The sequence below is a fragment of the Chiloscyllium plagiosum genome, unplaced genomic scaffold, assembly GCF_037043375.1.
Source record: "Chiloscyllium plagiosum isolate Xiang-an unplaced genomic scaffold, Cpla_swu_hap1 HiC_scaffold_12, whole genome shotgun sequence".
Lineage (NCBI taxonomy): Eukaryota > Metazoa > Chordata > Chondrichthyes > Orectolobiformes > Hemiscylliidae > Chiloscyllium > Chiloscyllium plagiosum.
The window spans coordinates 20,977,675-20,992,484 of record NW_028270150.1 but is presented as its reverse complement, the minus strand read 5'-3'; the positions used below and the strand labels follow the sequence as shown (position 1 = coordinate 20,992,484).

Here is a 14,810-nt window from a genome sequence, read left to right as displayed (position 1 = left end):
GAGCAACACAAAATAAGTTGTCAATCAAGCAATAATCCACAAAGGGGCCATAGATATCTATCCATTAGAGAGAGAGGGAGAGATAATTGATAAAACATATCTTGAGGGGCATCCCACTACCAGCTTGTTTAAGACAAGAAGGCAGGCCTCCATGAGCTATCACAGGGGTTCATTCAGTCTGAAATGGACAACTAGGATACCTTATGTCAGAAAAGATTGGAAACCCAATAGATTTGTGGCTGCTTGCATGTTGACTGAGATTCAGTCAGTAGAGCTTTTGTTTTTGAATCTGGGGGGTTGTCAGTTCAAGTGACACAGCAGGTTCTGAGCACAAACGTCAAGGCTGGTGCTCTGAGGGAGTGCTGCACTGTCCAAAGTGCTGTCTTTTGGATAAGTTGTCAAACAACAGCTCTCTTAATTATTTTGAATATCTGTTGGCCCTATTTGGAAGAGGAGAATTATTCATCCTGGGTCAGTAAGCAGAGGATAGAAATCAAAGTTTGTGCGAAGATTTGTAGCTCGGGTGCTCGTTGTTGTGGTTCTGTTCGCCAAGCTGGGAATTTGTATTGCAGACGTTTTGTCCCCTATCTAGGTGACATCCTCAGTGCTTGGGAGCCTCTTGTGAAGCGCTTCTGTGATGTTTCCTCCAGCATTCATAGTGGTTTGAATCTGCCACTTCCAGTTGTCAGTTCCAGCTGTCCGTTGCAGTGATTGATGTATTGGGTCCAGGTCGATGTGCTTGTTGATTGAATCAGTGGATGAGTGCCATGCCTCTAGGAATTCCCTGGCTGTTCTCTGTTTGGCTTGTCCTATAATAGTAGATTTGTCCCAGTCAAAATCATGTTGCTTGTCATCTGCGTGTGTGGCTACTAAGGATAGCTGGTCATGTCGTTTCGTGGCTAGTTGGTGTTCATGGATGTGGATCGTTAGCTGTCTTCCTGTTTGTCCTATGCAATGTTTTGTGCAGTCCTTGCATGGGATTTTGTATACTACGTTGGTTTTGCTCATGCTGGGTATCGGATCCTTCGTCCTGGTGAGTTGTTGTCTGAGAGTGGCTGTTGGTTTGCGTGCTGTTATGAGTCTTAATGGTTGTAGTAGTCTGGCTGTTAGTTCAGAAATGTTCTTGATGTATGGTAAAGTGGCTAGTCCTTTGGGTTGTGGCATGTCCTCATTCTACAATCCATGTGCAGATTGCACAAAACTTTGCATAGGACAAACAGGAAGACAGCTAACGATCCACATCCATGAACACCAACTAGCCACGAAACGACACGACCAGCTATCCTTAGTAGCCACACATGCAAATGACAAGCAACATGAGTTTGACTGGGACAACACTAGTATTATAGGACAAGCCAAACATAGAACAGCCAGGGAATTCCTAGAGGCATGGCACTCATCCACTGATTCAATCAACAAGCACATCGACCTGGACCCAATATACCGGCCACTGACAACCGGAAGCGGCAGATTCAAACCACTATAAATGCCAGAGGAAACATCACAGAAGCGCTTCACAGGAGGCTCTCAAGCACTGAGGATGTCACCTAGACAGGGGACGAAACGTCTGCAACACAAATACCCAGCTCGGCGAACAGAACCACAACAACAGAGGATAGAAATTTAAGATAATTGTCAGTAGATACTCAAGAATCTGTACCCAGGTGTCTTTGTACCTCAGATGGCGCCATAAGTGACAACTTGTAAACTTTTCACTGTACTCATGTTGTAGGTTACAGAGAGACCATGGCAAACTAGAGATCTGGGCTGAGAGGTGCCAAATGGAATTTAATGCAGAAAAGTGTGAAGTGTTTCACTTTGGAACGAGTAACATGAATAAAGAGTACTGGACTCATGGTAAGATTCTTGGTAGTGTAGATGAGCAGAGAGATCTCAGTCTCCATGTACATCGATCCCTGAGAGTTGCTTACCCAGGTTGATAGGGTTGTTAAGAAGGCATACAATGGGTTAGCTTTTATTTGTAGAAGGATTGAGTTTCGGATCCATGACGTCATGTTGCAGCTGTACAAATCTCTGATGCAGCCGCACTTGGAGTATTGTGTACAGTGCTGGTCTCTGAACTATTAGAAGGATGTGGAAACATTGGAAAGGGTGTAGAGGAGATTTACCGGGATGTTGCCTGGTACAGAGGGAAGATCTTATGAGGAAAGGCTGAGGGAATTGAGGCTGTTTTCATTAGAGAGGAGAAGGTTGAGAGGTGACTTAATAGACACATACAAGATGACCCACAGGATTAGATAGGGTGGACAGTGAGAGCCTTTTTCCTTGGATGGTGATGGCTAGCATGAAGGGACATAGCTTTAAATTGAGGGGTGATAGATATAGGACAGATGTCAGAGATAAGTTCTTTATTCAGAGATTAGTAAGGGCGTGGAATGCCCTGCCTGCAACAGTGGTAGACTTGCCAACTTTAAGGGTGTTTAAATGGTCATTGGATAAACATATGGAGAATAATGGGTTTGTGCAGGTTAGATGGGCTTCAGTTTGGTTTCACAGGTCAGCGCAACATCGAGAGTCGAAGAGCCTGTGATGTTCTATGTTCTATATTAACTTCCATTACGAACCAATGCAAATGTGATGTTGAACCTGTGCTGTAAAATTATATGAGAGGGTATTAACTCTTGGCCTATGTACTTTGGTGAACCTTAGTAAACAGACTTTACACTATTTCAAGGTGATATATTGTGAAATTTGGAGTCCTAATGCATGTATATGTAATAGTGGGTTACTTGCAACCCAAATATACTTGATTCAGTGATATAACTGAGGGGAGATGAGCAAGAGATAAAATCTCTATGCACCTAAATATAAAGAAATGACATGACAAAAATAGTCTATTTTTCCCATCCAGTCCCTTATAATATTAATGAACAATGCACCAGAATCCAAATCCGATAAGTAATTTTCCAAGAAGAAATAAATTCTTTATTTCCACTTCCTTCAAACGCCTATTGAAGCTATTCCTAAACATTGGCTTAGAGTCTTAACGAGGAAGCCATTCAGCCCATCAATTTCATGGTGGAATGTTTCTGACTCTGGTATTCTATCGCACAATCTCTAGCAATAAAAAATACACCTGTTTCTGCTCCTAAATTTTGGAAGTGCTTCAAGAAAACCAATATTCCAAGGCAAGCATTTATTTTTGCTCAGGTATGTAACATGCATTTTTCCATTTCTTCGACAGCCCTACAGAATGCCAGTATTTTCTCAGTGAACTCGGGGAATTGTATAAATCACTTCCCTATCAGCATGTTCCAGATCTACAGTGGAGAAACAGAGCAAGAACTAGTGCCCGAGGACTGTGAATTGAACTCTCACTGCCAGGGATTGGAACTAGAACTGTGTTGTGCAAATGGGAGCTTCAGCAAATGTGTCCGATTTCAGAGTCAAGGTGCGTGTCAAATGCAAAAGAAAATAAAACAAAGGGCCTGTGTTCATGTTCAACATCATACTTTATTCTTTTATTGGAAATGCTTTCCTGATTTGCAAGCACAATGTTAAGATGCAGATGGTTAAAAATAGGATTCCTAAAGTTCCAGGGTGATCCTTTCACTTGTTGATTCTCGATATGAATTCTGCCTAAACTGATTGTAAAATCTGCTGTGAGATAAGCTTTTTCTTACAGTATGTAGAATTTTTCTTTCAGTTTTTTTAGATTGCTTTACATCTGAGCAAGCACAGGTTTACAGCACAATGCTGCCTCCAGTCTGGCATTTAATTGGCATCCACTCACAGAGGCTGCTGTGGTCAGTGCAAACATTGTCACTGAATGTAGCTCTCAGGTTGGAGTTGAGGTACATTGATTAGATTAGAGTGAGAGTTACTCTGTATCTATCCGGATATATACCTGAATTTGCTTGCCTGATGTTAAATATTTTTCATGGGAAAGTGTTTCATTTTACAGCTGTATTTCCTCTGAAGTTGACAAGTACAAGTTTGGGAAAAAAGTTGTTAACTGCAAAGGTTAAGAGTGCAAGGTGTAAACTCCAATGCACAGTGGAGAGTACATCATTGTTTTACTCAATTCAATTCAATTTAATTCAATTCAGCAGAGGAACAACTCTTTGGCCCACCAAGCCTGCGCAGATTCCTAATCCTTATTTAAACCTATTACTTATTGCCCATGCACAGTTTCTTTTATCTCTCTATTTGCGTCCATTCGTGTCTATCAAGATATGCCTTAAATGTTGCTAATGTGCCTGCTTCCATCACATATTTTTGTTTACCAAAATAAATATAGTCAAACATGAGTTGAAATTATTGTTATCTAGCTCTGAGCCAAGTGGTACTATGAATAAGAACCCAAGACATCACATCCAATCCTATTTATCAACAGTTGTATTGGTTTATGGTCTCCACAAGCTCAGAAAGAATTTATTTCATAACTATTGGTGAAGCCATTAATTTTAATTACTCTGATTTTTCTCTGCTTAACAAGGAAGATTACAAAATTCCAGGGATATTGTTGAAATTTTCCACATAATGACTTTTAAAAATATTCCCTCTGGCCTTGAGCAATGTTAGAAAAGTCAGATTATCCCTGCTGTTCTTTCGTTCCTTTAGACTTTTTAGATTAGATTAGATTACAGTGTGGAAACAGGCCCTTTGGCCCAACAAGTCCACACCGACCCGTCGAAGCGCAATACATCCATACCCCTACATTTACCCCTTACCTAACACTACGGGCAATTTAGCATGGCCAATTCACCTTACCTGCATATCTTTGGACTGTGGAAGGAAACCGGAGCACCCGGAGGAAACCCACGCAGACACGGGGAGAACATGCAAACTCCACACAGTCAGTCACCTGAGGTGGGAATTGAACCCAGGTCTCTGGCGCTGTGAGGCAGCAGTGCTAACCACTGTGCCACCGTGCCGCCCTAACCGTGTACAACTTTGGTTGGACATCCTGTCCTGAAAGATTGATGTCCTAGAAATTGAATGAATATTACATACCGCTGCCAGATGCCTATTTTGCAGAGGAGATAGTTAAAATAGAGTTGGTGCCCAGCCCATCATTTTCCCGTTCTCACCCAAACCCAGCTCCATAATGTAGGGTGGGGGTTACCAAAATTGGCAGCCTCCCCTCCATAAGTAAATAAAGAATTAAGCATCAATTGAACTTGTTTAAAGCACAATTGACCCTAACATTACATTGTCAATGCCATAATATGGTTGGCATAGGTGTAAGCTGGCAGCCCTGTATTTACAAAAAAATGTTTTTCAAACTTTGGGAAGGAAAGTTTTTGAGGGTGCCCTTTTCACAATGTGAGCATTCACCAGAAGATAGTAATCCACCTTCATCCTCCCCATCTGGACTTTTAATTGCACCTGCACCCTGTCCTTCCCATCCTGATGTGGCTAAACTCTCCCTTTCAAACACTTACCTAGATCTGAGATTCCAATAGGTCTTTTTTCAGCTTGAGACTGGTTACAGCACCGGCAGCGCTCATCCCAGAGCTCTGATGTTGCTGACAACTCCAGAGGGTGAACCTCACCGTAATGTGGAAGCCCAACTCTGTACGAATCTAGTCCACCCGCAGCAAATCATGGCTGCAGGATATCCCTTTTCTGGATTCCGAGTTCCCTTCTATGTGAGGCATGCTATCTACTATCAATACCAACCACCAACCACCAACCATCCCTGTTCCATGAATTTATGTCCCTTGTCGTAATGTTGTTATATTAGAGAATTCATGAACTTTGGCCCAGAATCAATGAAGGGACGATGTGAATTTTAATGAAAGTTTGAGCAAATTGCATTTCCTCATTGTTTCACCTCTTGTCACTTTTGTTGGTATATGTTCTGAGGCAGGGAGGCATTGGATAAATAATGGTGACTTGCCGTAGTGCAGTGTATACAGGTCCCAATTGCTGGAAAGATATTAAGCTTAGACAGTAAGAAATTTATCACTCCTGCAACATCAGCGAGGAAACATACTTACAAGGAGCTTGTGTTAGAATATCAATGTTGAATCCTTTGTGTGGATATAGTGTTATCTCTCTAACCTCTGCTCCCTTCAAGCACAGCTCCATATTGTGAGTATATGGTCAGTGAGTTTATCTTACGGTCCTGTTTGAGCTGTGATAATTGACCAAGTGAACATCATAAGTGAGCTTTGACAGTGAGCGTTGATATTCATTCAAGAGTCAGAGCATCAAAGCTAAATTTGAATCTATTTACATGGTGGGCAAGCTTTCTCGTATTAGTCACTTGACAGAGATCAGGAATGGAAATTTCAATCAATCTGTAGACGTACAATGAATGGCTTTCTTCTGCATATTCTTTGATTGTAACTCAGCCTCCATAATCCAATGAACCCGATCCATGTGAACGAGCTTCTGAACGGATGTTGTCATTCACCAAAGTTTATTTTTACTCAAATGTTTTAGGTCTATTTATCTTGCATCGTGTTGAAACTGCACTATTTGATGGAACATAAAATTGTTATGATATCTCCTTTCCAAACCTTTAACCTCAATAGGAAAGAAAAATAGAGCTGATAATTTATACTCTTGTGGACTCAATATTGAGTTCATCAATTCCAAACCATAATGTATTTCCTCCATTTTGTTCCTTTTCATTTGGTAGGTTGGGCTTTAATTTTTGTTTCTTTTCAATTTCAGATGGCATCTTTACATCATTCTGCCATTCACACCTCTTTTAGTCACATCATTTAGTCACTTTGCTTGACCCATTGCTGTTTCCTTTGGCCTTACTGTTTATTTTCTCCTGTTTTTCACCCTCTGTCAGACCTATCCCACCCTTCAGTCTTCTACTTGATTAAAACATACTACCTTTCTACCTTTGCCAACTCTAATGAAAGGACATGGACCTGTAACATTAACTGTGTTTTTCTCTCACTGCTGATGCTTTCAGACGAGATTTTCATTCTCTCAGCTGATGGTACCACTTGACAATTCAGTTTCCTGAGTGAGGTCTGACTTGGCAGATCACAAATTTTATTTTTGCAATTTGGTTCCATGATGGTCAGTTGCTGAACATTTTCACAAAAAGTTGCCAATCTAATTTTTAAAATAATTTTCTTTTATTAAGAAAAAATAGATTTTTAAATATTACAACAAATACAAAAGAATGCAATTCAAAACAGTACAAAAATAGTACAAAACTAAACTCAAATAATAAAAAAAATTCCCCAACCCACCCCTTATGCGAATGTATAAACATATATGGAGAAGTATAAAATTAAAAAAAAACTCTAAACTAGCTATTTAACTAACTAAATAAATACCTAACAACAAACAAATAAATATTAATAACTCAGCCCAGCCAAACAAAACACTCATACATTCACAGTTCCTCCTCCCTGGATATTGGTCTCATGAAACATACTCGTTACAGCTATATAAAAGCCCTTGTTAGTGTGGCAGATAAATCTGTGTCCAGGTATTTCAAAAAGGGTTGCCATGTCTTGTAAAAATTCTCAGTTTTGTGGTGTACCATATTTGCGAGAAAATCCAGGGGAATATGCTCCATAACGATCTTCCGCCAACCCGACAGGCCTGGAGGTTTTTCGGATATCCAACCTAGCAAGATATTCTTCCTTGCACAGAACGTAAGAATATTGAAAAGTTTTTTCTTATGCGCGTCTGCAGGAAATACAATGGGTAGGCCCAAAAGGAGCGAAATAGGGTCCTTCTCCACCCCTACATCTAAAATCCTCTCCATTGCACCCACCACAGCGCTCCAATATGTTTGAAGCCTGTCACAAGATCAAAGACAATGGGTAAGACAGCCCGGGCACACTTTGCACTTGGGACATGCTGAAGATACCCCTGGTTTAAATTTTGACAAACGGTCTGGGGCTAAGTGGACCCTGTGGAGAATCTTCAACTGTAAAGCATGGGTCCTATTGCAAATTGATATCTTCCTTGCATTCTCCCAAATATCCTCCCATGCCTCTGAAGAAACTTCAACACCCAGCTCTCTTTCCCACATCTTGCAGAGTCGATCAGACTCATCTGAGGTTGGCACCCCCCAGTTGGTGATATAAAGTACTGACAGAGAGTGTTAATTGATCGAAGGACATCATTACATCTCCCTCAAATAAATCACCCATGCAAGACATACCCCAAGCTGCCCAACGTTTAAATCCTGAATCTATCTACCCGGTTGAAAACCTAGCATACCCATTAAAGGTGTAAACAAAGATGTTTTGCCAATATTACCTTCCCTCTGCCAAATTGCCCTCCATGTTTTAACAGTATTGATGACTATTGGGTTATGGCAATATTCCCTAACTGTCCTCATCTTGTCCAAAAACAGAAAACTGGTAAGGGGGCACCTTGCCTGGGAGGCTTCAATATCTAGCCATATTGAAAGAGGGTCCCCACAAACCCAATCACTCACGTAGGTCAAAAGCGAGCTTAATTGGTAATTTTTAATGTCCGGAAGGTCTACTCCCCCCAATCTGTGAGGCAACTGCAGCTTGGCTAATTTAATGAGGGGCCGTTTACGGTGCCAGATAAAGGAGCTGAACCAACCGTTCAGTCTTCTGAGTGTTTGCTTATTGAAAATCAGGGGAAGCATCCGTATAGGATATAGCAAACAAGGGAGAATATTCATCTTAATAAGCGCTATCCGACCCAACCATGAGACTGGAAGTGCCTCCCATCTTTGGAGATCTTGTTTTTCAAATAATTGAGTAAAATTGGCTTTGAACAGCCAATCTAGAACTGGAGTAATGAATGTGCCCAAATACACAAAACCCCCCTTGTGACCACCTAAATGGGAATCTATAGTTACTCTCAAGAGCCAACTCTTTCGTAAGACCACCCATAGGCATAGCCTCTGATTTAGCAAAATTAATCTTATACCCTGAAAAAGCGCCAAATGCGTGAATGCATTGTATCAGGCAAGGCACTGAAACTGCTGGATTTGTCAAGAAAATTAGAACATCATCTGCATACAGCGAGATCTTATGTAATTTTGACCCCACTTCTGGAGCTGATGTATTGAGATCCCCATGAATGGCCTCTGCCAACGGTTCAATCACTAACGTAAAAAGTAATGGCTGCCCCTAGAAATATTAAAATTGCTTGATCGTGGCCTGTTGGTAATGACCGCCGCGAGAGGTACACTGTAGAGAATCTTTACCCATCTTATGAAAACTTCGCCCAGACCAAGCCGGTCTAGAGTATAGAAAAGGTACAGCCACTCAACTTGGTCAAATGCCTTCTCTGCATCTAAATAAATCACCAATCCCTGTATTGACTGCTGTTGGCATGCTTGAATTACGTTAAACAGCCTCCTAACATTATTGGAGGATCTGCAACCCTTTATGAAGCTCGTCGGATCCTCTTTAATAATAGAGGGTAACACACTCTCCAGTCTTAATGCGAGAGCCTTCGAGAGGATCTTAAAGTCCACATTTAAGAGTGAGATGGGCCTGTATGAAACACAGACTTCCGGATCCTTCCCTTTTTTAAGGATAAGTGAAATATTGGCCTCTCTCAAAGATGGTGAGAGACAATCATGACTGTATGAATCATTAAACATATTCAGCATCGGGCCTGACAGTATACTCATAAATTCCTTATAGAATTCATCAGGACCAGGCGCCTTTTCACTCTGAAGCTGCCTCACCCATCCTTTGGTATGTCCTAACTTAGAAATTTAAAATGTACATCTTAACCACCGCCAGACATAGTTTGAACCAAATTATTATCAATAGAGGCAAAAAAAGGAGAAAAACAAAGCTCCAATTGGATTTCCTCCATTTCTTTTACAGAATGATAAATGCATACCCAAGCAACAATATTTATACATACTATAATTGTTTAAATTAGGTTAGTTTGGCCACAAAGTCTCTTGCCTTCTCCGATGTGTCAAAGAGATGCATGGATCCATCTAAGGTGATCTGAAGCACTGCCGGATATCTCAGGGAGTACTGAATCCCAAGCTCCTTCAGTCTTCTCTTGACACCATCATACAATTTTCATTTCTGGATCACTGCCGCTGAAAAGTCTGAAAAAATAGGATCTTAGACCCCTCGTAAATTAGGCCCTTTGGATCCTTCCCCTGGAGTCTGGAAGCCTCCATGACTCACTCCTCATCTGGGAATGATGGAACCGCACCAGGAAAGGACAAGGGTGTTGACCCAGACCCGACCTCCGTGCTGCAACCCAGTGAGCCCTCTCTATCTTCAATCCTCTCATGCCAGTCTCCAAGTCAAGGAATTTCGGAAGCCAATCTTCAACAAATTCCACAGGCCGCTCACCTTCCTTACCCTCAGGCAGACTGATGATCCGAATGTTTTTTCTCCTGCCCCTGTTTTCAAGATCATCCACTTGGTCACGCAAATTACGAACCTGCGTCTTCAGGGCTTGGATCTCATCCTTGAATGAACTGGCATCAGCTTCCACCACTGTGACCCTGTGCTCCACCTCATCCGTCCTCTTCTCCAGGTCTCCCAGCTGCTGCTCATGCTTCTGCAGCATGAGAGAGACTGGAACCAGCTTCTCTTCAATCTGTTTCCCCAGCATCTCGCAAAATTTTGAGAGCTGGTTCACCAGATCCTGGAGAGTAATCAGCTCTGAGGCTGCTGCAGGCTGAGCTGCAGACCTGACCTCGGATGCTCCTCCTCCCTTTTTAGGCATTTCTGGACAGCTGAAAATACAGGTAAGTCAATTTTTAAATGCTTCTTGGGGCTCCACAATCTTTCTAACGCCCCAAGAAATCCTGATGACCTGGATTGGGTGGGTTAGAGGACCGTCTTGCTCCTGCTGCGATGCGAAGCTCTGCAGTGTGATCTTCTCAGATCGCCGCCATCTTAGATCCCCCTTGCCAATCTAATTTTAACAAAGCAACATAGCTTGATTACACAGAAGAAAGAGAAAAATAAAAGCTAAAACAATTTGGAAAGATCATATCATAACCAGCAAAAAGGAGTATTCAACCATTTTTCTCAGCAATATCCATCGCAGCACTCAAACCCAATGAAGCATCATGTCTATCTTCAGTCTTTAATTTCTTACTGGACTGCTGAGGTCAGTCAGTTTCCTTCTGTGGTATTTTGCACATTTGTTAGAGTCTCTCCAACCGTCCTTGAGATACATAGACAGAAGTCAAGATTAGAGTGGTGGTGGAAAAGCACAGTAGGTCAGGCAGCATCCGAGGAGCAGGAAAATCGACATTTCGGGCAAAAGCCCTTCATCAGGAAACTGATGAAGGTGGCTGATAGGACACACCCGCACCAATCAACCCCACCGCCCCATGGCCGAACATTTCAACTCCCCCTCCCACTCTACCGAGGATATGCAGATCCTGGGCCTCCTCCACTGCCACTCCCTCACCACCCGATGCCTGGAGGAAGAACGCCTCATCTTCCGCCTCAAAACACTTCAACCCCACGGCATCAATGTGGACTTCACCAGTTTCCTCATTTTCCCTCCCCCAACCTTACCCCGGTTCCAACCTGCCAGCTTAGCATCATCCTCATGACCTGTCCTACCTGCCAATCTTCCTTCCCACCGATCCGCTCCATCCTCCTCTCTGATCTATCACCTTCATCTCCACCTCCATCCACCTATTGCACTCTTAGCTACCTTCTCCCCAGCACCTCCCCCCTCCCATTTATCTCTCCACCCCCGAGTTTTCCAGCCTCATTCCTGACGAAAGGGTCCCGCCCGAAATATCTATGTTCCTGCTCCTCGGATGCTGCCTGACCTGTGGTGCTTTTCCAGCATCACTCTAATCTTGACTCTGATTTCCAGCACCTTCAGTCCTCACTTTTGCCTATACACAGACAAAAGCTAACTCACTGCCTTTTGTCACTGAATTCTAAGAAAACAATCAGGGCTTTTCCAGCGACTTTGAACACTTTGAAACTGCAAATCAGCACATCTGAAGATATTTGGATCAGTACACAAATAGGAAAGGTTTGGAGGGATATGGGCCAGGAGCAGACAGGTAGAACTAGGTTAGTTTGGGATTATGTTCGATTAGGCTGGTTGCACTGAAGGGCTTGTTTCTGTGCTGTATGATTCTATGATCCTATGAATCACTTCTTCTGAACTGATCTTGCTTCTGCCCTATGGCCTCTGGCCTCCGGCCTCCAGCCTCTGGCTCCTGGCGCCTGCCTGCTGGCCTCTCCATCTGGATGTAAGAGGTTATTTAGATTACAGGACAACTTATCTGGTCATTTAACTTAACTCACATGATTTTTTGGAAATGCTGTTTGGCCTGTTTGAAGAAAGAATTTCTGATTCTTAAAAATAAGTCACTTTTACAGAACTGAAAAGCAAAAACCCATTTACCTCTTCTTCAGATCATAATGTTGATAATATATGAAACTTTAACACAGTATTTTCAGTTTTTGTTTGAGATTTAATCTTTCTGTTTTACAGTTGGAATTGACTACTACCTTGGATGGGTAAAACTGAAGATAAACGAATTTGAGTTGGACACAAACTACAGTGGTTGGGATTACTTCGACCTATTAAGAAATGCCAGTAGTTGGGTATGTAAAACCACTGAACATATATTCCTGAATGCTCAGTAGGAATATATAATTGTGATTTTTGTCCAAGAAACTCAATTTGGAGATGGAAATAAATTTTAAAAACATTCTTTTCTTCAGTTTAATTTTCCTTTTCTCTTTTGCTTTGGCTGAGTGTTACCCTGTGCAGAGAGTAATTCCCACGCACAGGAACAGCTCGCTGGTTAAGTGAGTTGGTAGATAGAGTAGACCAGAGGAAAGTATTAACTTATAATTTAACAGGTATGCTAGAAAAGCAGCATATTATTTCAATGGAGACAGGTTGCAGAACTCTGAAGCATAATGAATGGAAAGGTGATAGCATAGTGGTATTATCGCTGGACTGTTAATCCAGAGACTGAGTTAATGTTCTGGGCACTCAGGTTTAGATCCCACCACGGCAGATGGTGGAAATTGAATCCAATAGAATGAAAATATGGAATTAAGTGTGTAATAATGACGATGAAATCTTTGACGATTGGGGAAAAACCCATCCTGTTCGTGAATGTACATTGGGGAAGGAAATCTGTCATCTTGATCCAGTCTGGCCTACATGTGACTCCAGACTCATAACAATGTGATTGACTCTAAAAACTGCCCTATGAGCAATAAATACTGGCCTAACCTATGACTCCCTCATCTTGTGAATGAATAAAAGAATAATACAGGTAACTGGTCCGTGAGTCCGAATCACAAATTTAGAATGCTAGGTAAGTAATTAGAATGGCAAATGATGACCAGGCTATCATTGCTGTTTATTAAAAACAGCCATCCAGTAAGTAAGCTACCATCCTTGTTTAGTCTGTGACTCCAGACCCATAACAATGTGTTTAAGTCTTAACTGCCCTCTGGGACAGGCAGTAAATGCTGGCCTGTGACATCCTAATCCGGTGAATGAATTTTTAAAAAGTCACTGACACTGTTCCATGTCCCATATTTACACACATGCCTTTTCTTCCTTCTTTATTCTTACATGGATGTATCACTGGTCAGGCTGCCATTCCGAATTTCCTTTGAGAAGGTGCCCCTTGGGGCATAGGTGCACCCTCAGTGCATTAGCGAGGGTGATCTGGAATCTCCGATGACAGAGAAGAAATGACAATAAAGTTCCAAGACATGATGGTGTGTGACTTGGAGGGTAGCTTGCAGGTGTTGGTGTCCCTATATGTCTGCTGCCCTGGTTCCTCTCGGTGGTCGAGATTGCAGATTTGGGAGATGCTGTTGAAGCAGCCTTGATGAGTTGCTGCTGTGTATCTTGTGTACAATACAAACTGCACTGACTATGCATTGCTGGAGGGTGTGAATATTTTAAAGAGTGCTTGAAGAGGCACAGATCAAATGAGCTAGTTTGTGCTGGATGGTATTGAGCTCTTTCATGTTGTCAATCCTGCATAGGACACAAAACAAAACTTTTCACTGTATCTCGGTACATGTGACAATCAAAGATCCAATCCAATCCAATCAAATCACATTCCTGACTTGGGAAGTCAGAAGATTAGTTACTCACTGCAGAATAGTCATCCTGTGGCTTCCTTTGGTAACCATTTTATTAATATGGCTGATTCAGTTCAATTTCTGGTCAGTGGCAATCTCTAGGTATTGATTCAGAAATTGTAATACCATTTAAGATGAAAGGGAGATGCTATAGATTCTTTCATTATGAAGGTGGTCATTATCTGGCATTGGTGTGGTATGATTTAATCCAAATAAAGGTGTATTGATCTCATTAGCATTTCTTACTGCAAATAAAAAGGAAATGGATTTATTTCTGTAGAGCTTTTCATGACATCAGGATGTCCCTCGATGGTTTACAGTCAATTGGATGTTTTCAAAGTGGAGTCATGGGTGCAGAGTCATAGGAAATACAGCAGACAATTCGGGTCTTGAAGGACTCCATAAACTGCAATATTTTAACTGTTTTATTAATGCTGGTGGAGGACTAGGACACCAGGAATAAGTTCTCTGTTCTTCAAATTAGTGCCATTGGATCATTTAGGTTCATATCAGAGGCTGATTGAAAACTGAGTTAATGTCTCATTCAAATTTCAACACCTCCAATAGTACGGGACTTTCTCAGTACTGCCTGAAGTATTTTGAGTTTAGGTCTTTAATTGGGACTTGAATTGATAATCTTCTAGCCAAGTGTTGTGAAGCTAATTTTACTTGCCTGTTTTCCATTGAGTAGTTCACATTTGACCACCATTAGGGGAGGAGATTTTGCAGGGGAAGAATAATTTCTGGGCTATGCTAGGAAAGAATAGTGCTATGATGATTCCAGAAGCAGGAACC

General features: G+C 41.8%; 1 protein-coding gene across 1 annotated transcript in view; it reads left to right on the top strand.

Annotated features, from left to right (window-relative positions):
- Window positions 1-14,810, top strand: part of LOC122555580 (uncharacterized) — a 132,622-nt gene that overhangs the window by 46,314 nt on the left and 71,498 nt on the right. Inside the window, exons 10-11 of the mRNA XM_087992481.1 lie at window positions 3,206-3,412; window positions 12,391-12,503. Of these exons, the coding sequence (XP_087848607.1) occupies window positions 3,206-3,412; window positions 12,391-12,503 (320 nt within the window). The remainder of the gene's footprint in view (window positions 1-3,205; window positions 3,413-12,390; window positions 12,504-14,810) is intronic.